The following is a 26,333-nucleotide window of genomic DNA, read 5'->3' on the forward strand; positions in this document are numbered from 1 at the left end:
GGAAAAGGAGGAAGGAGGAAGAGAAGCATAGAGTGAGACCAGTGGAAGGATGACATCAGAGAACGTTGCCTCTTTTTCTGTCTTTATCTCTGTATCTCACTCTTTCTGTATGTTTTTGTCTCAATTTTGTCTCAATATCTCAAATTCAATTTTGAGATACCATATCCTATGAAGAATTGAGCAGAAAATGTGAGTAAATTCAAATCAAAAGAAACACACTTCCTTCAAATAGTATTATCATTTGGTCAAACTAGGTTTTTTTTTTAAAACCTGGATTTGGGGCCTGAATTTCACTCTTCTAGTAAACTGTTCTTTTCTGGGAGTTTACTTGCCTAATACAACTACCAGCAATCTCCAAAGATCAAAACAAGACCCCAAGTTAGTTTTGGGCATAATAAATTGTACTGTGCAGAGTTGGATTATATATTGACTTTATTGACTTCCCTGAATTTTACATTTCAAAATTGTATTCTAATGAGGGATCTTTAAGATGACAAGCTCAGAATTGGACTGCCAGCACCATAATCTACCCAAATGTCAATCATTCATATATTTATTTGGTCCCTTCCTTGAAAACTTTAGAAAATGTAATTTATACTGTGCCCTACTTTAATAATTTCTGTTTGTTAGAAGCGTCTCTCAGAGCACAGAATGAAATATGGAAAACCTCAGTCCAGAAAGATGATTTTGTCCAGTGTGAGCAGGGTAAATGTTCAATTATGAAGTATGTAATTTTGCTAAATGAGTCATAAGGAGGGAAACCTTAACAGTGATGGAAATAGAAACAAAAATTAACAAGAGTATGGCCTGTGGTTTAAAACAGTTCAACGCAGACATTCTTATATTTACCAAGATCAAAAGCAACGGGTGTCCATTGACCTGCAGGAGGTAGTGATTTTGCAAATATTAGAAATATGGAAAAATATAAATTAGATGAGGTGTTTTCCTACTAAAGGTTAGATTTATCTCAGACTAGGGTAAAGAAATCAAAGTTTAATAAGGTATGTTTGTCCAATCCTTCCCTTATAAACCCGCCCCTTTCAGTGCAACTGAAACACATTCTTACCTTAATTGTCCTTTCATTCAACTCCTACCAGTTTTTTTTCTGATGTTTGAAGGGCCCACTGAAAATGGCTTTTAAAAAATAATAGATTTTTTAAATGAAATACTGGGGATATAATGTGAAAAAACCGTTAGGGTTGGAGGGAGAAAATCGTTATCAGGCTTTCTCCAAAATGTAGTGAAAGGAGCTTTGTAATTGGCTGAAACAAAGCTACCTCCAATTTCAACAAGCCTGATGATTGGCAGGAAACCTGGCATAGATGAAACAAAGGTAAAATCCCAGGACAATGGGAATGAGACAAGATATTGGTTGTAACATCTAACAGGGTGACAAATAGCGTAAAGTGCCCTGGTAAACTATTTTAAATTTAACCTATATCTTTGTGCAGCCTAGGAGTAAAAAAGGTGGACACATTTGATAAGCTTGAAAGTCAATTTCACGGATAAAGTCCCCAGATAGAGATGAACAAGGCTGGTTGAACACAAATGGAAACCAAGAGAAGTAGACACAGCAATAGATGAGAGATTTCTTCTACTTGTCTTAAACAAGTAAGGCAGCTACATGTAAAATGCAGGAGTGTTGATTCACGGAACCAGAAAAGGCATACCATTAGAATCCCAGAAGTGGAAGAAAATAGTAAATTGAAAGGTTTCCTCCTATATTAAAATGTTTTGAGAATTCTAAGACAGAGTGCCGGTAGTGCAGATTCTACACACCTTGAGTTGCTCAAACAAAGGCCTCAAAAATGACTAGATCTCATGAGTGCCATGGTCTTGAATTTTATACTTTTGGTGGGGTGAAGGGAGAAGGAAATCAGAGGGAAATATTTCCACGTAATTATTTTAAATCCTCACTTGAAAAATACATAGGTACATTTCTCTTGCAGAAAATACTGCTGCTTATTAGAGACTGTTCACTTGTCAATGAAGTTAAATTGTCAAATAAACAGCAAAAGTTGTTTGGTGGTCATGGTGGTAGTAGTGTAGCAGTAGTAGAAGTAGTATTTATTGGGTGCCTGGAATGACACAGCACAAAGTTAAAAATTTTTGCCCACAGTGAGCCTACACTCTAATGGGGGAATCCTATTTTAAAGAAACTGTAAGTCTTCTAACTGTTTCTGGTACATTGTGCATTCAGTTATTTATTTTAACTGTCCTAATTGTAAATATTTTTATGTGTTTCCCCTATGTTAGAGTGTAAATTCCCTGCAGGCAAGGGAACGTGGGCTGTATCACTTCTTTATTCTACACTTCCCAAGGGTTTGGTACAATGCACTGACCAAATGGGCACCCACTAAATACCATTACTATTATTAATACAACTGTTCAGTCCCCTCACTCCTTGCCCTGCCCATGTACGACTCCTGTTCCCTCACATCCATCAAGCCTCATCCCTCCCCAGCTTCAGAACCCCCCTATAAAAAAACCCTCCTCCAAGAGGCACTTCTTGACCAATTCCTATCTTTGTCATCATTTTATGAGCTAATTTAGCACAATATTTGCTTATATATTTAATTGTCTACTGACATTTATTGCATGTTTGGGAAATGGTCTTTTTCTTTATATTGTAAAATCCTCAAGGGCAGGAAAAGTGTCTTAATATTAATGGTATTTAAGTGCTTACTATGTGCCAGGCACTGTACTAAGTGTTCGGGTGGATACAAGTAAATTGGCTTGAACACAGTCCCTTTTCCTGGTGGAGCACACAATCTCAATCCCCATTTTGCAGATGAGGGAATTGAGCACAGAGAAGTGAAGTGATTTGCCCAAGGTCATGCAGCAGACAAAGCTGGGATTAGAACCCATGACCTTCTGACTCCCGGGCCTGTATTCTATCCACTGTGCCACGCAGTGCTCCAGCCCCCAGTTCCTAGGACAGCGCTCTGCACACAGCAGATGTTCAGTGGTTAGGCTGATCATGATAGAGTTGTTGGTATTGGTTCGTGCAGCTCTTGCCACGTAAAGATTGCATTCTGTTTCTCTGTCAAATCGATTTGTCTTGCTTCATTTTAGATAATGTAGTGAATAGATTTTATATTCCTGCTTTTGAAAAATTAATCCAGACTCCTTCATGAAGCAATTTTCCTTAGTGCAAATATTTTAAAAAATCACTGAATGAGTTGGTAGAACAACAAAATTACTCCTTGGTTGTAAGTTGCCATCAGGCAAAAACTCCTCACCCTCGGCTTCAAGGCTGTCCATCACCTCGCCCCCTCCTACCTCACCTCCCTTCTCTCCTTCTCCAGCCCAGCCCGCACCCTCCGCTCCTCCACCGCTAATCTACTCACTGTGCCTGGTTCTCGCCTGTCCCGCTGTCGACCCCTGGCCCATGTTCTCCCCTTGGCCTGGAATGCCCTCCCTCTGCACATCCATCAAGCTAGCTCTCTTACTCCCTTCAAAGCCCTACTGAGAGCTCACCTCCTCCAGGAGGCCTTCCCAGACTGAGCCCCCTCCTTCCTCTCCCCCTACTCTCCCTCCGCATCCCCCTCGCCTTACCTCCTTCCCCTCCCCACAGCACCTGTATATATGTATATATGTTTGTACATATTTATTACTCTATTTATTTTACTTGTACATATTTATTCTATTTATTTTATTTGGTTTATATGTTTTATTTTGTTGTCTGTCTCCCCCTTCTAGACTGTGAGCCCACTGTTGGGTAGGGACCGTCTCTATATGTTGCCAACTTGTACTTCCCAAGCGCTTAGTACAGTGCTCTGCACACAGTAAGCGCTCAATAAATACAATTGAATGAATGAATGAAAAGTTAGAGACTTTGAAAGAAGCAGTGTCTCTTACAGAGCACCAAGGTTCTGATCAGTACATTGTAACAATTGCTATTGAATCCATTTTTTTAAATTTAGTAATTTGTCCTCAGAAATTCTAGTCTATTACTGTTCTGAGGTAATTAGTCCTCAGAATTCCATTGCTCCGGAGCAATTAAATTACTCTCTATATTTCATATACTTTGGTGGTCCTATTGATAAGAATCCATTTTCTGATTTAATTGAGTTTAAAAAAAGTTTGTCATTTAGTTATCTAGATCAACCAATCAATAGAATTTATTAAACATCTTCTAAGGGCGTGGGAGAGAACAAGAAAATTAATAGACACAAACCAGGTTCTTCAAGAGCTTCTGGTCTGGGGTAGAGACAGGCACTAAAATATAGTAGTGATAGTGGGAAGCAATTTATTCAGTCGTATTTATTGAACGCATACTGTGTGCAAAGCATGGTACTAAGCGCTTGGGAAAGTACAATATAACTATGAATAGACACATTCCCTCTCCACAATGAGCTTACAGTCAAGAGAGGGAGACAGACATTAATCGAAATAGAGTATAGTGTGCTAAGGAAGTAGAGGTGAAACTGCCCCAAGTGCCTAGATGACATGGAAGTGCTGGAGTGGTGGTTGTCAGCAATCAGGAGTATGGAGGTGAGTGGTTAATCAGGGAAGGCTTCCTGGATTTCAGACAAGCTGTGAAGTGGCTTTCTAAAGTTCTCCAATCTGTATTCAATTGTGATGATCAGGCAGGCTGGAATCATAGTTCAGTTTGGTTTGTCAGTGAATTCAAACTAAAGGAAAAGCCACAGACTGTCACCTTTGGTACGTATTTTGAATATCCAGTATCTTTGAAATCAACCTACCAAATGTCTGCCCTTGGTATTCAAGATGATGACACCGAAGGAAAAATATGCCTCAGAGTGAGAGCACATGCATGCTTTTTCACATGAGTGATGGAGAAATGTATCTTTGGCTGAAATACCCTCTCAAAAAATAAATAAATTTCCATCATTTATACTGAGAAGTATTTATGACTTCTTCATAATTGTTTCTGAGAGATGAACCAAGTGTGCTCATCACATTATTATGATGTAAAAAAAATGGAAATGTCAACCGGAAATATCATTTTGAGAGACATGCTTCTGAGCTAAATAGCAGAAGGACTCCCGTTAAGAAGTTCTCCCCTCATTAAGCCGATTTCACATTTTCTAAAACAAATGATCAGGGGTCACTCCTTGGCGCTTTGATAATTTAATTATAAAAAGGAGGAAATTACTAATAGAAAATTTGGGTTTGGTGTAAACTGAGAATTTCTTCAGGTCATGGATGATAAGCTCTGTCAGTTATGACATTTATTAAGCATTTACTATGTTTTAAATTCTGTACTAAAGGCTGAGAAGATGGTCAGATCGGACACAGTCTCTGTCTCACATGGAATCAGTGTTTCCATGAAAGCACAGTGGCCTTATACTTGCATAATTTCAGCAGTCAGCCATCTTCTTATGATTTATCACTAATTAAATTAAATGCTCTGGGTGTCCTTAACTAACCAGAAATGTTAGGAGTGATGGGCATGCAATATGAAAAAAATGTATTGAAGAATGGAGCTCCAAATACTTGCTCAAAACAAGCAAAATATCATTAAATTACAGTAAAAGCAAAACAGCTAGTGTTTGGAAGAAGGTTGAAGACTGAGGGCTGAAAAATCATTTGAATTCAGAATTATCACGTATTCATTCAGTCATATTTATTGAGTACTTGGTGTGTGCAAAGCCCTGTACTAAGTGCTTAGGAGAGTACGATATAACAACCAATAGGCATATTCCTGCCCACAGCCAGCTCACAGTCTATAGACGAGCACACAGTCTAACAAGCTCCAGGAGTTCTTAGTGAGCTCTAGAATAATCTCATTTGTAATTAGTTTAGAGGAAAAATAGTTTTAGAATTTGTCTTTTTTTCATCATTAGCCCTACAGATTTTTAAATGTAAACTGATGGCTTCATATCTGAATCCTTTCTTTGTTTCCTTTGAGTGGAATTGCATATCTCATTGCCCTGAGCAGGTAATGAGAGAAGCTCACAGGTTTGTTTTCACCCTGTTCTCCTCAAATGTGGGGTTGTAATCTTTTAAAACCCCATGTTCAGAAAAACCCGCTCCGCAGGCAATGTCCAGAGTCTGGCAGCTGGCACATTTCACTGTTTCTGATCCTGCAGCCCCCTGGATCCAAACAGGTTTGTGTTGTAGGGTGCTGCCAGGCAAACCCCCTAATTCCCTATCAATATTCTAGCCCAACCATCTAGTGAAAGAATGTGTTGTGGTAAAGCCTGCTGAACTAGATTTTCACTTCACTCATATCTGTGTGCACGGACTTCTGATTAGTACCGTGCTCGATTTCCTCATGGATAGACCTGAGCCCTGTCTAGCCCGTTGAAAACATCAGGGTCTCATTTCCTAAGCAAATTTCCTAGGTCGTCAAATAATGGACATTTTGGAAGTGGATGCTGTCTATGGAAAGAGTATAGATCTGGGAATCAGAGGACCTGAGTTCTGATCCTGGCTCTGCCACTTACCTGCTGTTTGACCTAGGGAAAATCATTTAACTTCTCTTCACCGGTTTCCTCAACTGTGGGCAGGGAGTGTGTCTACTAACTCTGTTTTACTCTCCCAAGCCCTTAGTGCACTGCTCTGCACAGAGTAAGCACTCAGTAAATATGATCATTTGATTGAACTGAAGCTTTGAGAATATTGAGTCCAAGACACCGTTTCCAAGACAGCCCCAGAGCGTGGCATGAGGCAAACTCATCCAAACAGTAACTGTCTTTAGGTGGACACAGTAGGAGCAAGGTTGTCAATGGGTCAGAGTTCACTGCATCCCACACCCACATGATTCCTCACCCTGGGCTTCAAGGCTCTCCATCACCTCGCCCCCTCCTACCTCACCTCCCTTCTCTCCTTCTACAGCCCAGCCTGCACCCTCCGCTCCTCCGCCGCTAATCTCCTCACCGTACCTCGCTCTCGTCTGTCCCACCATCGACCCCCAGCCCACGTCATCCCCCGGGCCTGGAATGCCCTCCCTCTGCCCATCCGCCAAGCTAGCTCTCTTCCTCCCTTCAAGGCCCTGCTGAGAGCTCACCTCCTCCAGGAGGCCTTCCCAGACTGAGCCCCTTCCTTCCTCTCCCCCTTGTCCCCCTCTCCATCCTCCCATCTTACCTCCTTCCCTTCCCCACAGCTCCTGTATATATGTATATATGTTTGTACATATTTATTACTCTATTTTACTTGTACATATCTATTCTATTTATTTTATTTTGTTAGTATGTTTGGTTTTGTTCTCTGTCTCCCCCTTTTAGACTATGAGCCCACTGTTGGGTAGGGACTCTCTATATGTTGCCAATTTGTACTTCCCAAGCGCTTAGTACAGTGCTCTGCACATAGTAAGTGCTCAATAAATACGATTAAAGATGATGATGATGATTGATATGATTCTGCCGTCGGCAGCACCACGTTTAACATACTAGGCATTGTCTGCAGTAGTATCTGTAGGAAAGGTCTCATTCGGGAAATCAAACTCAAGCATAGGAAAGAAGCAGTTTCCTCAACGTTGGTTCAGTGTTTAAAACTCCAGGACCCGTGGATGAAGATGGTTTCACATCATTCATTTCCCCTTTGTCAATATTAACTGTTATAGAATTGATTAAGTTCAGGGAAGGCATATCACCATGCCATTAATCAACCTCAGGCGTGTCACACAAATCATCAGGAACAATCCGCAGGAGCTATTTTTGTCTTGTTTCATTTTCCCCCAGCTAGACTTGCATTATCATTCGTCTGACAGCATCACAAGTGACAGGCTTTACATAGCTCCATTCATTAAGAAGAAGCAATTAACAAAGTGCAAATAAGAACATGATTGTTAGGGGAATCTGATATCCAGCCTATTGTAATGAAAGGTTCATAGATGTACAAAACTATGTGGTCTTGTTTTATCTCACTTGAACCTTCTGTATTGAGGGACACACACTGTTTAAAAAAAATGATTGCCTTGTACAATTCCAATTTCTAAAAAATTAAGGTTAAGTGTTTGCCACTGTCTAGTAAATCCCACAAATTAAAAATAAATTGTTCTGTAGCATTTCACTATAAAGTAACTGGTGTTTTTTAACCTTTTGCCACTCCACCTTTATCTTGGTGAAAAAGAAGACAGATACTTAGAATTTTTTTGTTGGTAATCTGTGAGCTTGTTGTGGCAGGGAATGTCACTGTTTCTTGTTGTAGTTTCCCAAGTGCTTAGTACAATGCTCTGCATGAAGTAAGCGCTCAGTAAATACAATGAATGAATGAATTTTTTATGGCTAAGTCAATGCAAAAATTCTGGCATTTCTTCAGATCTCCTTGGAAGATCTTGTTTTCTTTATTCATTGTTATAAATGAAATGTTCAACTTCAGTGATAAAATTATAAAAACTCCAAAAATAAAATGGTAGCCCTGTATTCCAAAGGTATAGAATTCTCCCTTTTCCCCATTATTTCCCTCACTAGAGGCAGAGGATTGACTAAATGGCCTTTAGTCAATGAACAAATTGACCAAAAATTTAGTTTTTAGACATACTCGTCCATCTTACGGTACCTGGGAAGTAATTCCAGATGCTTTTGCAAAATGAAATGACAAATGTAATAAACTGAAACCAACATTTAATCCTAGATTTATTTCTTGGATTCTGACATTTTATAGGCCATTCTCACCCACTCTTTGAAAGACACAAATTCACAGAATGCTCTTTTTTTAATCAAGCTGATTCCATGTGTTAGTCCAGTGGTTTTGGATCCAGCTGTCATTTAGGGAATGCGCATCCTGAATGATTCCCAAGAAGATTTCTTGTTTTTGTTGAGGCATTTCTTGAGAATCTCTGCCTCACCCCATTCCAGTGTCAGCAGAACCAAGCATATTTTATTGTTATATTGTACTCTCCTAAGCACTTAGCACAGTACTCTGCTGCACATAGTAAGCCCTCAATAAGTATGATTAAATAAATGAACTCCTGCAAAGGTAAACCCCGTGTATATAAAACCTTGTTTGCTTGCTTTTGAAGTGTTTTGTAAAATATTTCTCCTTGTCTTGATAAATTGTAAAAATATCTATAAAATCTTTAGTTAATATATCTACTTAAATGTTCTGTGCACATGTTTGACTACTCTGAGTTCAGTTTTTCATGGTTGGAGGCATTTATCCACCTTGCGTACACCATGGATTATCGCTGGATTTGGTATTTATCATCCTTTCTCCTTTTTTATATACAAGGAAAATTATCTTTTTTGAAAGGGTTTGTTGTGTACCGAAAGCAGCCTACATAATCACTGCCTTCCACCTCAACCAAATGCAGCCCTTCAAAAAAATAATAAAAAAAAAACAAAGTACCTCTGGTTCTAAATCACTTTTCCAAGGAGATCAAATATCAGTATCAAAAGTTGAAAATAACATAAATTCTGCCTTGCAATGGGTGTCGAAAAATGATTATCTTGAACAGCTGCTTGAAAGCTAAGGAAACAATTAATTCCTTTCGCTTTCTTTGAAAGTAGTTTCCTAATTTTACTGTCTAGATTTTCAGTCAGAGCTATGAATGCTAATAATCCTCTGTAGTTTTTGATTTATATATAGCTGCAAAAGGCAGATTATTTTTTGGCCAGTGAAGCTGTAGTTCCCTGCAAGTTCCTTATCAAATTTATGTTTTTGCCACCTTGTAAACTCTACTCCATCTTTTCCATCACTCATGCTTAATCACTGTGGTAAAAAGTGAAACAGGAGATGTGTTTCATCCATATTTACCATCTCCTGTCTTTTAAAAATTAGCCTAGCTCACTGGTTAGCACTCAAGAATTGTGCACCATAAAGTAAGGTAAAGTAGGAAAGCAGCGTGGCCTAGTGGATGGAGCACAGGCCTGGGGGTCAGAGGACTTGGGTTCTAGTCTCAGCTCTACCACCTGTCTGCTATGTGACCTTGGGTAAGTCACTTCACTTCTCTGTGCCTCAGTTACCTCATCTGTAAAATAGAGATTAAGATGGTAAACCCCACATGGGATGTGGACCATGTACAACCCAATCATCTTGTGTCATGTGAACTTGCCATCAACCTTAGATAATGACCTTGCAATGTGGAGCAGGATCATATCTGACTCCTCAGTCATAACCTCCTCAGGCATTGGAGCACTTTGCTCTGTCTCAATGAGACATTGGAAATGGCATTCATTTAAACAGCCTCATCTTTGCCAGCATTCAGTCAATCAATCAATCAATCGTATTTATTGAGCGCTTACTATGTGCAGAGCACTGTACTAAGCGCTTGGGAAGTACAAATTGGCATCACATAGAGACAGTCCCTACCCAACAGTGGGCTCACAGTCTAAAAGGGGGAGACAGAGAACAGAACCAAACATACCAACAAAATAAAATAAGTAGGATAGAAATGTACAAGTAAAATAAATAAATAAATAAATAAATAGAGTAATAAATATGTACAACCATATATACATATATACAGGTGCTGTGGGGAAGGGAAGGAGGTAAGACGGGGGGATGGAGAGGGGGACGAGGGGGAGAGGAAAAAAGGGGCTCAGTCTGGGAAGCATTCGAAACAACTGTAGAATGACAGCCATAATCTAGCTACATAGTGGTGAGGTTCTTCACAGATGGGTGGCATTTCTTCATCTTCGATCCTTTGGGAAAGGCCTGAGGGATTTGCGATCCATCAATCGATGAACTTATTGAGTGCTTATTGCATGCAGAGCACTGTACTAAGTGCTAGGGAGAGTATAATGACTAGTCTCAAGGACTTTATAATCCAGTCGGGGAGGTGGCCATTAAGCTATATTGCAGATGAGAGACGCAGCAGACTATAAGGATATGTGCATAATTTCCAGGGCTGTGATATCTACTTGCTTAAGGGTAGAGATGCAATTATATTGGCCATGCAAAAGGGAGGGAAAATAATACGGAGAATGAAGATGTCAGATCCTTTAAATGTAATGTGGCCCATTTAAATCAGGTTCATTTCATAAGTCATCAGTGGAACTTATTGAACATCTTGTATGTACAGAGTACCATACTAACTAAACATTTGGAGAGTGCAATAAAAGGTCCTGCTTTTCAGAAGGTTACAATCTAATTTAGTCTTGTTGGTCTTAGGCAGTGCCATTCATTTTTATCGTCCAACCTAAACTGGAGTAACATTTTCCCCAATGCTCCCTGGCTGTTCTGTTTTCTGTCATACAAATGGGGTAATTCTTTTGGAGCAGGGGCTGACGAGAGATTGTGAGATTGAGGAAGAATCCAAAAGAACAATAAGAATTACAAATAGCAGTGCAATAGCCCAGCACAGAATAGTCTTCACAAAATAGCAAGTGCATATTAAATAGTATTAATAATAATAATAACAATCATAGTAATAATAATCGTATGCATGAGTTGGAAAATACAACAGTTACACACATCACTGTTTTCAGCCATACCCATACGAGCACAGATGAAGTTCACTGACAGTAGAACCACCTTAGAGCACATCTAGGCTGCCTTTACGGGGTGGGGAGAGGGACACCCAGTATTTCTATGACAAGGAGTTGCATTTTTGCAGAATTATGTTTGCAGGAAAGCTTGCATTTTAGCACATACCCTGTGGCTGATGCCGCCCAATTGTGCAGAGCATATGAGCCCTTTCTTAAGATAGTTTTTTGTTCAATATGTAGAGTATCGGATCCCGGGCCCGTCACTTGTCTGCTGTGTGATTTTGGGCAAGTCACTTCACTTCTCTGTGCCTCAGTTACCTCATCTGTAAAATGGGGATTAAGACTGTGAGCCCCATGTGGGACAACCTGATTACCTTGTACTTACCCCAGTGCTTAGAACAGCGTTTGGCACATAGTAAACACTTAATAAATATTATTATTATTATTATTATTATTTTTATTATTATTATTATTACAGAGTAAATCCCAGAGAACGTGTCACTTTATTCTCAACTTTCCAAGCATCTAGTGTAGTGAGCCACAATAAGTAGGTTCTAAATAAATACCAATACTACTGGTACTAATTCTACTACTTTCAAGGATTTCCAGCACGATTGTTTTCAAGAAGCTGAGGGAGAGCAAATATTGGGGAGTCACATTGTTCGGAGTTGCCAGTGAGGTCTTGCTTCGGTGTTTCTGGACAGATGATGGCAGAACACTGTAAACAATACAGTTTTAATTAGTGGTCTATATTGAGCACTTATGTGTAGAGCACTTTACTAAGCACTTGGGTGAGTAAAATTCAACGGAGTCAGCGGACATGTTCCGCATAATGAACTAGAACGTAGAAGTTTCTAGACTGTGAGCCCATTGTTGGGTAGGGACCGTCTCTATATGTCGCCAACTTGAACTTCCCAAGTGCCTAGTAGTGCTTTGCACACAGTAAGCGCTCAATAAATGCGATTGAATGAATGAATGAAAGTGTGAGCCTTAACTCTGCAGCTCAGAAGATAGAGAAGAAATGGAAGCAGTATCAAGACCTCTACACTACTTATGACCTTTATGAAAACATTTAACATCTTCAGCAGGCCAATTCTGTCAGCAGTGAAGCAGATATGAGGCTCTGTGAGCATAGGTGCTCTCTGAGGCAGTTGGAATTGCAAACAGCAACAGGCTCTACAAACAGCAGCTCTAGCTTTAAACCAAAGGTCAATCTTCATGTGTGCACAGTGGGGAAAGGACTCCGAGCATCCGTCTCTTCTGCCATTCTTAAAAATATTTAGAGCAGTCCTACCAGAATTGGCAGCCCCATATCAAATGGGGTACTTTGGGGTGTGTGGATAAGACATTAGTAAACATGATACTGCTTTGCACCATATCAGACCCCAATTTTACAGAGGAGAACATCGAGACACAGAGAAGTTAAGCGGCTTGTTCAAGGTCACCCAGATCCTTTGGTTCTTTAACCGACAAGAAAAAGAGAAAAAGTCCATCTCCCCCTTTGGTTCCCGGACCTGTGTTCTGGACAGTCATCAATTGTGTGTATTGAGCCCTTTGTGTAGAGCACTGTAGTAAGTATTTGGGAGAGTACAGAAACACATTCCCTGCCCACAGCGAGCTTATCGTGTAGAGGGGGAGAATATCTAGACCACCTGGATTTAATTGGGATTATTTTAGTTACCTTAGAATCTAGTTTTCTGTAGACATTTTGAACTGACTTCTAGAGAATTTAGCTGCAAGAATGCAGAAGATTAAAAAGTAAAATTTCACAACTAGAAGTAGCAGGGCCTACGGGATAAAGTATGGGCCTGGGTTCTAAAGGACATGGGTTCTAATTCTGGCTCTGCCCCTTGCCTGCTGGGTGACCTAAAGCAAGTCACTTAACTTCTCTGTGCCTCGGTTCCCTCATCTGCAAAATGGTGATTCAATATATATTCTCCCTCCTACTTAGACTGTGAGCACCTTGTGGGACCTAATTATCCTGTATGTACTCCAGCTCTTGGTAAAGTGCTTGGTTGTCATTATTATTATTATTATTATTATTATCATCATCATTACCCTTAGACTGTGAGCCCAACTTGGGACAGGGACTATGTACAACTGGATTGTCTTGTATCTACCCCAGCACTTAGAACAGTGTTTGGCACATAATAAACTCTTAACTTTCATGATAATAATAATGCTGAAATGCTCATGTAAACAGCCTTCCTTAGCTGACTGAAGTTTGAAAGTGAAGATAAACTTGAAAGAAACATGTGATGAATATATGTAAAAGCAATTTCCGTGGAAAGTGACTAGAATTTTCCCTGGTAGCGAGAATTTGTTGTAGTAAATCCCTGTTAAACCTGTAGTCCTGGTCCTGGGAAATAATCTCCCAAAGCCAGTAAAATAAAAATCCCCTGACTGGTAACCAACCCTGCAACCTGTTCCTCCTAAGGATAATTGCTGGAGAGAATGAAGTGCCCTTTCTCTGAAGTTCTTAACTGCTCCGTGGAGAAGACCAGTGAAGTGATAAAACAGGAGATCAAATTTTGTACGGTAAATTAAATGAGGACTGCCTCAGCGTAGACTCTTCTGTCTTCACAGATCCCCCAGCTGTGGAGCCGGCGTTCTTGGAGATAAGGCAGGGCCAGGGTCGGAGTGTCACGATGAGTTGCCGGGTGCTGAGGGCCTATCCAACCCGGGTCCTGACCTACGAATGGCGAGTGGACAGCAAGCTGATGCGAACGGGTCAGTTCGATGGTCAAGATTCTTCGGAGTATCCTGTGAAGAGTCTGTCAAAGGAAAACTATGGGACCTACAATTGCAACATCATAAATGAAGCCGGTGCCGGGCGGTGCAGCTTCCTCGTTACAGGTGAGCTTCAGTCGGATGGCGCTTTGTTCATTCAGTCATATTTATCAGATGCTTACTGTGTGCGGAGCACTGTACTAAGCGCTTGGGAGGGTGCAGTAATAAATGGACACATTTCCTACCCACAGTGAGCTTAAAGTCTAGAGGGGGAGACAGACATTAATATAAATAAATAAATTCAGATATGTAGTTAAGTGCTGTGGGGCCGGGAGTGGGGATGACTAAAGGGAGGGAGCCAGGGTGACACAGAAAGGAAGTGGGAGAAGAGGAAAGGGGGGCTCAATCAGGAAAGGCCTCTTGGAGGAGATGGGACTTCAGTAAGGCTTTGGAAGGAGGGGTGAGTTATTGTAGTCTGGAGGCTTTTGGGGAAGAGGTATGATCGGACTGCAAGAACCAAAGCTGGGAATCAGATCTGGATTTGAGTCCCAGCTCTGCCACCCATTTACTGAGTGACCTTGGGCAAGTCACTCAACCTCTTTGGGACTCAGGTTCTTCATCTTTAAAATGGGAAGGACGCTATGCACATCTCCCTCTGTCATAATAATAATGATGATGGTGGCAATTATTAAACGCTTACTATGTGCAAAGCACTGTTCTAAGCGCTGGGGAGGTTACAAGGAGATCAGGTTGTCCCACAGGGAGCTCACGGTCTTAATCCCCATTGTACAGATGAGGTAACTGAGACACAGAGAAGTTAAATGACTTGCCCAAAGTCACACAATTGGCAGAGCCAGGATTCAAACCCTTGACATCTGACTCCAAAGCCCATGCTCTTTCCACTGAGCCACACTGATTCTCTATAAGGGTGGTGGGAGGGTAAAATGAGGTCAGTAATGTGAGAGTGAGTGCTTTGGAAAAATAAAAACGCTGTACAAATTCACGGTGTTCTCATCTCGAACTTGACACCCAAGATCGTTTGCAAATCTATGAGCAAAATATTGTAGGTTGAGGGCAAAATCACTACTCTTACGACTTGTTTATTTTCAAAATGTGAATCCTGCCTCTCTAAGTTACGGGAGTGGACAAAAAAATTAGCCTGAAATTCAATTTAAATTCCAGCAGGGCTGCTAATGGGGAAGGTTATTTTTAGCATTTCGAGGATGGAGAGACAAGTACCGATGGTACTTTCTTATGTAGATTTGATTGCAAATATTTTTTCATTAAGCCTCAAGTCTCCAGTGGATAAATTTCTAATTTAAAGCTCCCCTGGTAGATAAAACAGATTAAAAATGTATAATGCATCTGTAACTTTTCATATATTGTTGACTCCCAAGCACTTAATACAGTGTTCTTCATGTAGTAAGCGCTCAATAAATATAATGGATGGATTGATTGAATGATGGGATGAAAAAAATTAACAGGTGGATGAACAAAGTGGGTAATGTTGGTGTTTACCTTAAATCACCCAGTGATTCCCGTGTCAGGCAGGGACTCTGTCGAACCCGATTAACTTATATCTACCCCAGTGCTTACAGTAGTCCTCGATATATTGTAAGCACTTAGTGAATAGCATAAATAAATGAAAGATCTCCTAGTTAAAAGCAAGTGTGTTTCCTTCCATTTCGCCCATTGGTAAAATATATGAATGATTTCGAACTTCAATTTTAAGGAAGCATGCAGGAAAATCTTCTCAATGAACTGTACCATTTCTGGTCATTATTATGTTATCTGAGAGTAATAATTGTTCTATCAAGGGCCAAGCACTGTGCATGATGCCAGGCTAAGAACAAGACAGTGGTATTGAATACAGCACCTGTCCCACAACAGGGTGAGTCTAAGGGGAGGGAGAGCAGGTATCCACATTTGTAAATGAGGAAACTGAGGTCCAGAGAAGTTAAGTGATTTGCCCAAGCTCAAATAGCAAGCCAGTGTCAGAGCTGACATTAGAACCTGGGTCCCCTGATTCCCTTTCCTGTGATTTTTCCACTAGGACGAATGCGTTCAGGGTAAATTAAGGTGTGATAGTTGGACCGTTCTTGCATCTAGAAAAAATGGGGCTTGATAGCCTGAGGAAACTGTCAGCAAAACTATACTAAGTCTGAACTGGTGAAAAATTCCCCAAATAGAGTTTAGATACTCAATCTGCTTCCCGCACACAAAGGATCTGATGCCGAATGGCACAAGGTCCACAAAATGAGTCACTCTGTAGGGCGGAAGGGTTTGGGGATCAGCCCCAACCCAACTCCAATCCAGCGTTCCTCCAAGGAGTGCAATTAAGGATAAGCCTTTTAGCTTCCATCACAGAATGGAGCAATTTCTCAAAAAAATGATTCGGAGTTAATATTGCTTATATAGGAATTCATATATTGCTTTTAACCCTGAGTACCTGACAAGAAAAAGAGAAAAAGGCCATCTCCCCCTTAATCCCCCTACCCCTGCCCCCAACCTTATAATCAGAATGAATCGGGGCATTTCAATTTAGTGTTCCTATGTTCTTGAACCCAAGGCTATGAGAATTCTTCTGATGTGATTATGTTCTGCAAATTGGGAGAATCTGAGAAGTTTGCTTTGATTTATGTCTGGTCAGAATATCTACTTCTTTGACCCGTACAATTAAGTGAATCCAGACAACAGTGAACCAACTGCAGTACAGCATGACCTAGTAGAAAGAGCACAAACGTGGGAGTCAGAAGGACCTGGTTCTAATCCTGGCTCTGCCAGTTGCTTGCTTTGTGACCTCGGGCAAGTCACTGTACTTCTCTGTGCCTCAGTTTCCTCAACTGTAAAATGTGGATTCAATACCTGTTCTCCCTCCTCCTACTTAGACTGTGAGCCCCATATGGGACAGGGACTGTGTCCGATAATTAACTTGTACCTACCCCAGTGCTTAGGACAGTGTTTGACACATAGAAAGTGCTTAACAAATGCCATAAAAAAGTTATGGGTTCTGCGGTGCTCTCAGTCTTGGAGGTGAGGGGTGCAGTTATTGAATCCCCGTTTTTCAGAAACTGAAGGCCAGAGAGGTAAAGAGATTCTCCTGAGGCCACACAGAGGGCCATCAACTGATCTGGGATTAGTAATAATGATGGTATTTGTTAAGCACTTACTATGTGCCAAGCACTGTTCTGAGTGCTGGGGTAGATACAAGAAATTGGTTTGGACATAGTACCTGCCCCACATAGGGCTCACAGTCTTAATCCCCATTTTACAGATGAGGGAACTAAGGCCCAGAGAAATTGTGACTTGTCCAAGTTCACACAGCCGACAAAGTGGCGGAGCCAAAATTAGAACCCATGACCTCCTGATTCCAGGCCCATGCTGTATCCATTAGACCATGCTGCTTCTCAACTGATCTGATTAGAACTCAGATCTCCTGCCTCACAGCCTTCTGTTCTTTCCACAAGGTCCAGCTAAACCCAGTGCAGTATTGGCAGGGGAGAGGGGAAGGATCTGCAGAGCTGATCTTGTAGTCTCCTCCTTCTTGTCTCTCTGAGTCCCCTGTTTGCAAAGGGCTCCTCTGCTTCTTTCCTCGGTGCTTCTGAGTTGGCCAGTTTAGACCTCCAGTGACTACCCCAAAAGGACCAACAGGAAACCCTTCTGCTTCCCAACTAAGGTGTGTTTTTGATCAGAGGTTCCCTTTCTAAAATCGACTATCCTTTTGCTGCTAATCCTTTCTGCTCCCCTATCTCCAGTCAGGAGTCAAATTTAATTGTTTTGCAATTCCAGTTGCTAAGGGGCATTCCCACAATGCTTCCTGCACCAGATCCTATCCACTCCACTGAATTAAAGCCAGTGTGTTTATTTTTTTTAACCTTTGCAAGTTCTTAGGACTAGCTGCCCTGAAAACAGTCATTTATCCTCCCCAAAAACCTGACTTCCACTTCTTGTCCTGATGAGTGATTCTACCAATGTAGCCGGGATAATTGAAATCTTCCGCTATTACTACCAGCGGCAGTTGGAAAGCTTCCCCAATCTCATGTAACATTTTCAGCTCTAGTTCCATTGCCTGGACAGGGCTTTTGCAATATATCCTTATTTCACTCTCCTAAGGACCTAGGACAGTGCTCTGCACACTATAAAAGAACTGATGGATTGAGCTCCACTATGAGAATTCGTTCACATTTGGAGTTCTTATCCAAAGCAATTCCTTGGTTCTCCTCTTGTAATCTAAAATTTTTATGTTATTCACACTTAGTTTATTCCTTAAAAACCCTAGTACAGTTCCTCATGCTATTTCCACCTCCCAAGCCATTTTTTTATGGTTTTATTAAGTGCTTACTGTGTGCCAGCCACTGTACTAAGCGCTGGGGTAGATAGAAGCCGTTCAGATTGGACACAGTCCCCGTCCCACATAGGGCTCACAATCTTAATCTCCATTTTCCAGATGAGGTAGTTGAGGCACAGAGGAGTTAAGTGATTTGCCCAAAGTCACACAGCAGACATGTGGAGGAGCCAGGATTAAAACCCAGGTTCTTCAACTCCTAGGCCCATGTTCTATCCAATAGTCCATGCTGCTGTTCATTGGGTAGCAGTCCCAGAAGGCTGGAAGGAGCGACATCTTAGTGATTCCTGGTTCAGACAGTCCCCCTATAGCCTTATTGAAGGCTCATCTCTTCCAAGAGGCCTTCCCTGACTAAGCCCTTCTTTCCTCTTCTCCCACTTCCTTCTGCATTGCCCTGACTTGCTCCCTTCATTCATCCCCTCTCAGCCCCCTAGCACTTACCGTACATACTGTAATTTATTTGTTTATATTAACTCCTGTCTCCCTCTCTAAGCTCGTTGTGGGCAGGAAATATGTCTGTTAATTATTTTTCATTCTCCCAAATGAAATACAGCGCTCCCAAATACATTCTCCCAAATACAGCGCTCTGCACACAGTAAGCACTCAATAAATATGATTAATGAATGAAGGAATAACTCCTGGCCAGATAAGGGTAGAGCCGGGTTGGTTAATAAAAGCCGTGGCCTCAGAGAAAACAAAGTCAGTGCAACAGCCCCTGAAACTCAGGGTGAAATCTGGGTAACTGGCTAGAGCCAGGGTTGGAATCTTTGGGCTTCAGTTACCTCATATGTGAATGGGGAATAAGACTGTGAACCCCATGTGGGACAGGGACTGTATCCAACCTGTCCCACAGTCGACCCCCAGCCCACATCCTCCCCCTGGCCTGGAATGCCCTCCCTCCGCACATCCGCCAAGCTAGCTCTCTCCCCCTCTTTAAAGCCCTACTGAGAGCTCACCTCCTCCAGGAGGCCTTCCCACACTTAGCCCCCTTTTTCCTCTCCTCCTCCCATCCTCCCCAGCCCGACCTCCTTTCCCTCCCCGCGGCATCTGTATATATGTTTGTACAGTTTTACTACTCTATTTTATTTGTACATATTTACTATTCTATTTATTTTGTTAATGATGTGCTTTTAGCTTTAATTCTATTTATTCTGATGATTTGACACCTGTGCGTATGTTTTGTTTTGTTGTCTGTTTCCCCCTTCTAGACTGTGAGCTCATTGTTGGGTAGGGACCATCTCTATATGTCATCAACTTGTACTTCCCAAGCGCGTAGTACAGTGCTCTGCACACAGTAAGCGCTCAATAAATACGATTGAATTGAATGAATGAACCTGACAACCTTGTACCTACCCCAGTGCTTAGAACAGTGCCTGGCACTGGCACATAGTAAGCACTTAACAAAAGAAAAGGGCAGACCACAGACTCAGCAATGTGGCAGGCAGGATGTCCAGGAATCAGGGGTGATGGTGAGGAAAGTCCAGGAAGTAAAATGCCAATGATGGGTTAATGCTTCTTGACTCTGATTTCTCTTAGTTGTATTCAGGGCATGGAGTGTGACTTCAAGGAACCCCAGAGAGGTTCAATATTGAATAGTGCAACCAGGGCAGTTCCATTTTCTTTTGCTAATTTGCCATTTCCATCTCTAATGAGCTGAAGCTAAGCAGAGAAATTATAGAAATTGTACTCTTGCCAAAGAAAAGTGAAACGACAGTACCAGTTGAAGGGTCTCTGCTCTGTTATGGGTTGAATTTTGACACTACCATTTATTTGTTCTTCTTCCTGTATGTAAATTGACTATAAACAAAAGTTCTGAAATTTGGTTACCTGGAACTAACATGGCTCCAATGGCTTCAAGAACAAGAAGGTCATTCATTATTCCACTGAGAGAGAAGTTTTCTACTTCCAGTGAATATCATTAACCTATTCTAATGTGATTAGTTAATGGCACCAAATGGGATATGCACAGCATATTGCATTTGGTGCAAGGTGTATTCATTCATTCACTCATTCAGTCATATTTATTGAGCGCTTACTGTGTGCTGAGCACTGTACTAAGCACTTGGGAAGTACAAGTCAGCAACATATAGAGACGGTCCCTATCCAACAACAGGCTCACAGTCTAGAAGGGGGAGACAGACAACGAAACAGAACATGTAAACAGGTGTCACAACCGTCATTCATGATTAGCCTTGAGTTTTCTTCCTGACTTACAAAATGAACTGTAACTGGCCTGGCAGTAATGACATTTGACAAAATAGCCAACTCCTTATGTGAAGCCGTCCATTCCCCCATGACTCTACTGTCTTAGAAGGAAAGCGAGGCAGCCTACAATTTCACTTCCAGTCATTGGTTGGATGCTTCCTGGAATCCGCAACGCCAGGAATGAGAAATTATTTTCCCTTGGTTGGTCGGTGACTGTATTGGGGCCCGAATTGAGTCTACCCTCAATCAATGGAACTTATTAAATGTGTAATTTTTGCAGAACCCTGTACTAAGCACTTGGGAGACTGCAATACAACAGAGTTAACTGCCCACAAGTAGTTTATAGTCCAGAGGGGGAAACAGAGATTAAAGTAAATTATAGATCTATACCTAAGTATTATGGGGCTGAGGATGGGGGTGAATATCAAGTGCTTAACAGGTACAGATCCAAGTGCATAGGTGATGCAGAAGGAGCTGAGAGTAGGAAGGATGAGGGCTTAGTCAGGGAATGCCTCTTGGAGGAGATGTGATTTTAGTGAGGTTTTGAAGGTGCCCTAATTCCCTGGCTAGAGAAAGAGCCCTAATGAAGAAGGGTAAGGAAGAGAAAAACAGCTACCTGTAAAGGTAAGTCTAGGTTGGTGATGAGAGGCCATGAGGGTGTCTCTTCTATTTAGCCTTTGCCCTTAGTAGTCAATTTTGGAAGTCATTTTGCTGCAAAGGAAACAATCCTTAAGGAAAAAAGCCACTGTATCAGTGTCTCTCCTCTCTCTTCCTTTCTTTCTCCCCTTCCCTTCCTCCTTCTCCCCGCCCCACTTAGATGCTTTGGGTTTATGTGACTGATGTAGCATTCGTGACAGTTTGGTTTGACCTTCTCTTGCCTGTTTGTTTAGGCATTCTGCTTTGACATTGATATTTCCAGACTTCTCAACACATTCAATATTAGCGCTGTCACAAAACATTATAGAGTTTCATGTTTGCTTAAGCTGTGTTTTTTCCTTTCTCTGCTACATAAAGACTCCAAGGTCAAATGTGTTCACTTATTATGGAACAGAGTAGGATAAAGAAGGACCACATTTTCTTATCCAGATTGAAAAAGGGGCCATAGGGATATGATTCATTTTTATCAAAGGAGTTAGAGCTAAGAAAGATTTTCTTCCCCATGGTAGCATATCCTTGTCCGTAGCTTTAAGAGTCATTAGGCTGGAAAAATTTTATTTACATCAAATTCCATTGGCCCCATCCACATTCAACAGCTGTTTCTTTAAAGATGACTCTGGTGTTAAACGGTTGATAGGCACTACCATAATAGACCATAAAAGGATGGATAGGTACATATTACTGACTTAAATAAACAATCCTAAATTACAGTGAATGATACCGTTAACAGCTGGCTTATCCTCCTAACCCCATAAAAATGATGCCTGCTGAAGCCTCCGAAGAAAGAACAGACTAAAATGAGCATGTGTCACCATCACAAGGTGTGGCCTAATATAAAGAGCACAGTCCTGGGTGTCAGAAGACCTGGATTCTAATCCGTACTCCAGTGTTTGCCTGCCATTTGACCTTGGGCAAGTCACTTAACTTCTCTTAGAGAAGCAGCGTGGCTTCGTGGAAAGAGCATGGACTTGGGAGTCAGAGGACGTGGGTTCTAATCCTGGCTCCGCCACTTGTCTGCTGTGTGACCTTGGGCAAGTCACTTAAGTTCTCTGTGCCTCAGTTACCTCATCTGTAAAATGGGGATTAAAAGTGTGAGCTGCACTGGGACAACCTGATTACCCTGTGTCCACCCCAGCACTTAGAACAGTGCTTGGCACATAGAAAGTGCTTAATAAATACCATTACTATCATTATTGTCAATTATTCTCTGTGCCACAGTTTCGTCTTCTGTAAAACAGTGATTAAATATCTCCCTCTTAGCCTGCGAACCTGTGTGGGAAAGGGATTGCTTCCAACCTGATTAAGTTGTATATACCCCAGCACTCAGTACAGTGCTTGGCATGTAGTGAGTGCTTAAGAAATACCATTATTATAATTATTATTCCCTCCAGATTGGAAGCTCCTTGAGGACAGGAATCATGTCTACTTGTACTCTCGTCGTATATTCTGTCAAACGTTTAGTACAGTACTCTGCACCCAGTAACTGCTCAATAAATACCAAAAATGGATTGATAGTACCAAACTACAGAAATGAACTCAGACTGCAATATGATGGATTTGCCCTTCCAGTTATCTAGATAAACCACCTATACCTCCATCTGCTCCAGTTCTTGTCCATAGACTAGTCTAGTCTGTGACAAATATGTTTTTCCTTTAGTAAAATTAATCTCCCTAACTTCAAGAAAAATGTCATGAATTTGTTTCAGCTGACCATCTTAACCTAGTGCTTATGTGGTACCTATACTATTGACTTTCTCTCTCTTTCTCTGTCCCTCTCTGCCCGCCTTTCATAGTTGAAATAATTTCAAGTGTTTTGGTACTCATCATAAATAATTGGGTAGGTTCAATAAATCACAAAACTTTCTATACCTTCCCACAAACCTACAGCAAATAATTATTCCTAACAATTTCTAGAGCACATACTAAAATGTATATAGGAACAAGGGATGAAATTTGAATAATTATAGGTAGTTTGGGCTCTTTTAATCCACACTTTATGTGATAAAAACCAAAGAACAGGGATTAATTTTGATTGGGGATCAGTGAAGTGTTTTACAGAAGATATTAAAGTTTTGGCTGGCAAAGTTAAGTCAAAGGAAAATGGAACTATTTTGAGATTCAGGCTCATTTACCATATAGAATGTTAGAGTAAAGAAACAATGGATTTTTAGTGTGGGTGATTTAATCTGTTTTTCCAGTTCATAGAATTATCAATCAGACATACATAAAAATTACCTTTAAATTTTGCTTTATGTAAAAATATTTTAAAGAAAATGTGGTCATGAACTATAAAACGAGGTAAATGATTATGTTTTATGTAAGCTTAATTGACTGTTCTGAATTATAAATTCACTGTTAATTATACACTTTCATGTTGATCTAAAAGAATATTCATTTCTCAATTAGTGTAAAAACATACTTTGAAAAATGCTCAATCCCTTGGTCTGTCTTAGTTTTCCTGTCTCCAAAACCCAAAGTTTAGGGATTTTCCTAGCAATTTCCATTGGGCAATATTTAGTTATTTTCATTTTCACTCCTATGTAGAGTTTTCCTTAACATTTCCCTTTGTTCTCCCCCCTAAATTAAGGGACTCCAGGAGACCTAAAATATCCCTAGGACCACATCAGTTCAGATGTCCTAACAATGCCTTACCTGAGCAATCAACTTTGACCTTCCGCTTGTCTTCACATTCAGCATCGGGAGTCTATTCATGAAGTCCATTATGGTTGGCCTTTTCATATTGCAATGGAATACTACATTTAAGTATTAAAAATTGACTTAAGTAAATTCATACATTTTTGAAAAATCCTTGTGAGATGCTATAGCCCCAATTTTTTTTCCCCAAAGAATAGATGGAGTATAGTCATAAACTAGTTAGGGTAAGGTAAACTGACTCTTCTTAGACATTCAGAACAAGATAATTGTTGCATTATTCCTTTTGGATCTTCAGTAGTATTTATTGGGTGCCTACTTTGTTCAGAAATATGAAGTAGATCCTGAAAAGACTTATAGTACAAAAGTAAAATAATAATAATTATAATTGTGGCATTTGTTAAGCAATTACTGTGTGCCAAGCATTGTACTAAGTGCTGATGTAGATACAAGCAAATCAGGTAGGACACAGTCCCTGTCTCATATGAGGCTCACAGTCTCAATCCCCATTTTACAGATGGGGTAACTGAGGCACGGAGAAGTGAAGTAATTTGCCCGAGGCCACATAACAGACCTGTGGTGGAGCTGGGATTAGAACGCATGATCTTCTGGCTCCCAAGCCCGTGCACTATGCTCTACTGCTTCTCTAAACAAGGTGCCTGTCCTTAAAAATTCTGCAGACAAACAAGAAAATAAGTAAAAGAACACAGTCCAACAGTTAGGTTGAGCGCAAGAATGTATTGTGTGCTTTCATTTACACATCCTGCGCAAGTGCTGAGATAGTTGTAGTAGAAGATGTAACCAGATCCGTGGAGGGGTTAATCAGGGAAGGCTTCCTGAAAGAAGTGTTTTTGTTTTTGGGGGTCCTTTTGGTTTTTAAATACGGCTGCATTTCATGAAGAAGGTGTTTCTCAAAAGGGAAAACGTGGTCCTTTTATAGGACCTTGATTTATTGCCAATCTCTTCAAAGATGGAATATATTAAGGTCATTTCATCCCTAGGCTAAATATTGTCTACTCATTTTTAACTAGCGATGTTTGTTTCCTGACATTCTGGGCCCATAGATTGCTGCATGAAATGCCCAAAGGTGTCAAATATGGTAATTGACCATATGTTTCCTGTATAGAAACCTGTTAAATTTTAAAGCTACCTTAAACTGGTAAGAGAAAATACAATTTTTGAAATATCTACTAGGTGCAATTGGTACTTAATTTTAATTAAATGACACCTAACTCAATAGGGGATTTCTTTAAAGTTGTGAAAATCTGCTAATGGGAGGTCAGCACAGAAGCCGAGAATTTGCACATATACTTTGTACCAAGCACTGTACTAAGAGCTAGAGTATTTGTAAATTAATAAAATTGGATACAGTCCCTGGCCCTCATGGAGCTAATAGTCCTAGAGGTAAGGAGAAGGGTATCTCTTTCTGATTTCTCTGAGGAGGAAATAACAATAGTAATGATAATAATGGCATTTATTAAGCGCTTACTATGTGCAAAGCACTGTTCTAAGCGCTGGGGAGGTTACAGGGTGATCAGGTTGTCCCACGGGGGTCTCACAGGCTTCATCCCCACGTTACAGATGAGGTAACTGAGGCACAGAGAAGTGAAGTGACTTGCCCAAAGTCACACAGCTGACAATTAGTGGAGCTGGGATTTGAACCCATGACCTCTGACTCCAAAGCCCGAGCTCTATCCACTGAGCTACGCTGCTTCTCTAAGGAAACCGAAGCATTTAGAAGTTAAGGGACTTGCCCAAGGTCACACATCCCAAAAGTGGGAGGTGGGAAAGAATGTGGAATTTTGGGACTGCCTCACTTAAACTGGGATCCCTGTCATTTAAGACTTGGTGGGAATGAATCTATAAAATGGGGATTGAGACGGTGAATCCCACATGGAGCAGGGACTGTGTCCAACCCAATTTGCTTGTATCCACCCCAGTGCTTAGTACAGTGCCTGGCACATAGTAAGTGCTTAACAATGCCATAATTATTATTAAGTGCTTAGTGCAGTGCTGAGCACTTAGTGCAGTGCTCTGCACACTGTAAGCAGTCAATAAATACGATTGAATGAATGAATTAATCTTTTGGAATTATGGTGTACATCCTGCTGATTGCAGAAGTTTGAAGTCCTGCTTTATCCTCCTTGATCTGACAGTATCTTTGGTAATTGAAAATGTCGAATTGTGAGGTGCTAGGTGGCAGAGAAATCTTCGGTAGAGCATGTTTCTATATGAACCATGAGTAATGCTAGCTATGCTACAATTTGAAAATAAGGGAGTAACAATGACTGGCAATTTGAAAACAAACTGACTGGTGCTAAATAGTGTGACAGAGCATTGCCAAGGGCTCCCCTCTCCCAAGCACAAAAACATCTCCTTAGAGCACCCTTCCCAAAGGAGTT

The 26,333-nt window shown here is 40.9% G+C and overlaps 1 protein-coding gene across 2 annotated transcripts in view; it reads left to right on the top strand.

The window, feature by feature from the left end:
- Positions 1 to 26,333, top strand: part of MDGA2 (MAM domain containing glycosylphosphatidylinositol anchor 2) — a 460,928-nt gene that overhangs the window by 367,452 nt on the left and 67,143 nt on the right. For both annotated transcript variants that reach the window (XM_038756395.1, XM_038756396.1), the window contains one exon: positions 13,929 to 14,198. In XM_038756395.1, coding sequence (XP_038612323.1) covers positions 13,929 to 14,198 — 270 coding nt within the window. The remainder of the gene's footprint in view (positions 1 to 13,928; positions 14,199 to 26,333) is intronic.

Source organism: Tachyglossus aculeatus, chromosome 14 (genome assembly GCF_015852505.1).
Source record: "Tachyglossus aculeatus isolate mTacAcu1 chromosome 14, mTacAcu1.pri, whole genome shotgun sequence".
NCBI classification, from domain to species: Eukaryota; Metazoa; Chordata; class Mammalia; order Monotremata; family Tachyglossidae; genus Tachyglossus; species Tachyglossus aculeatus.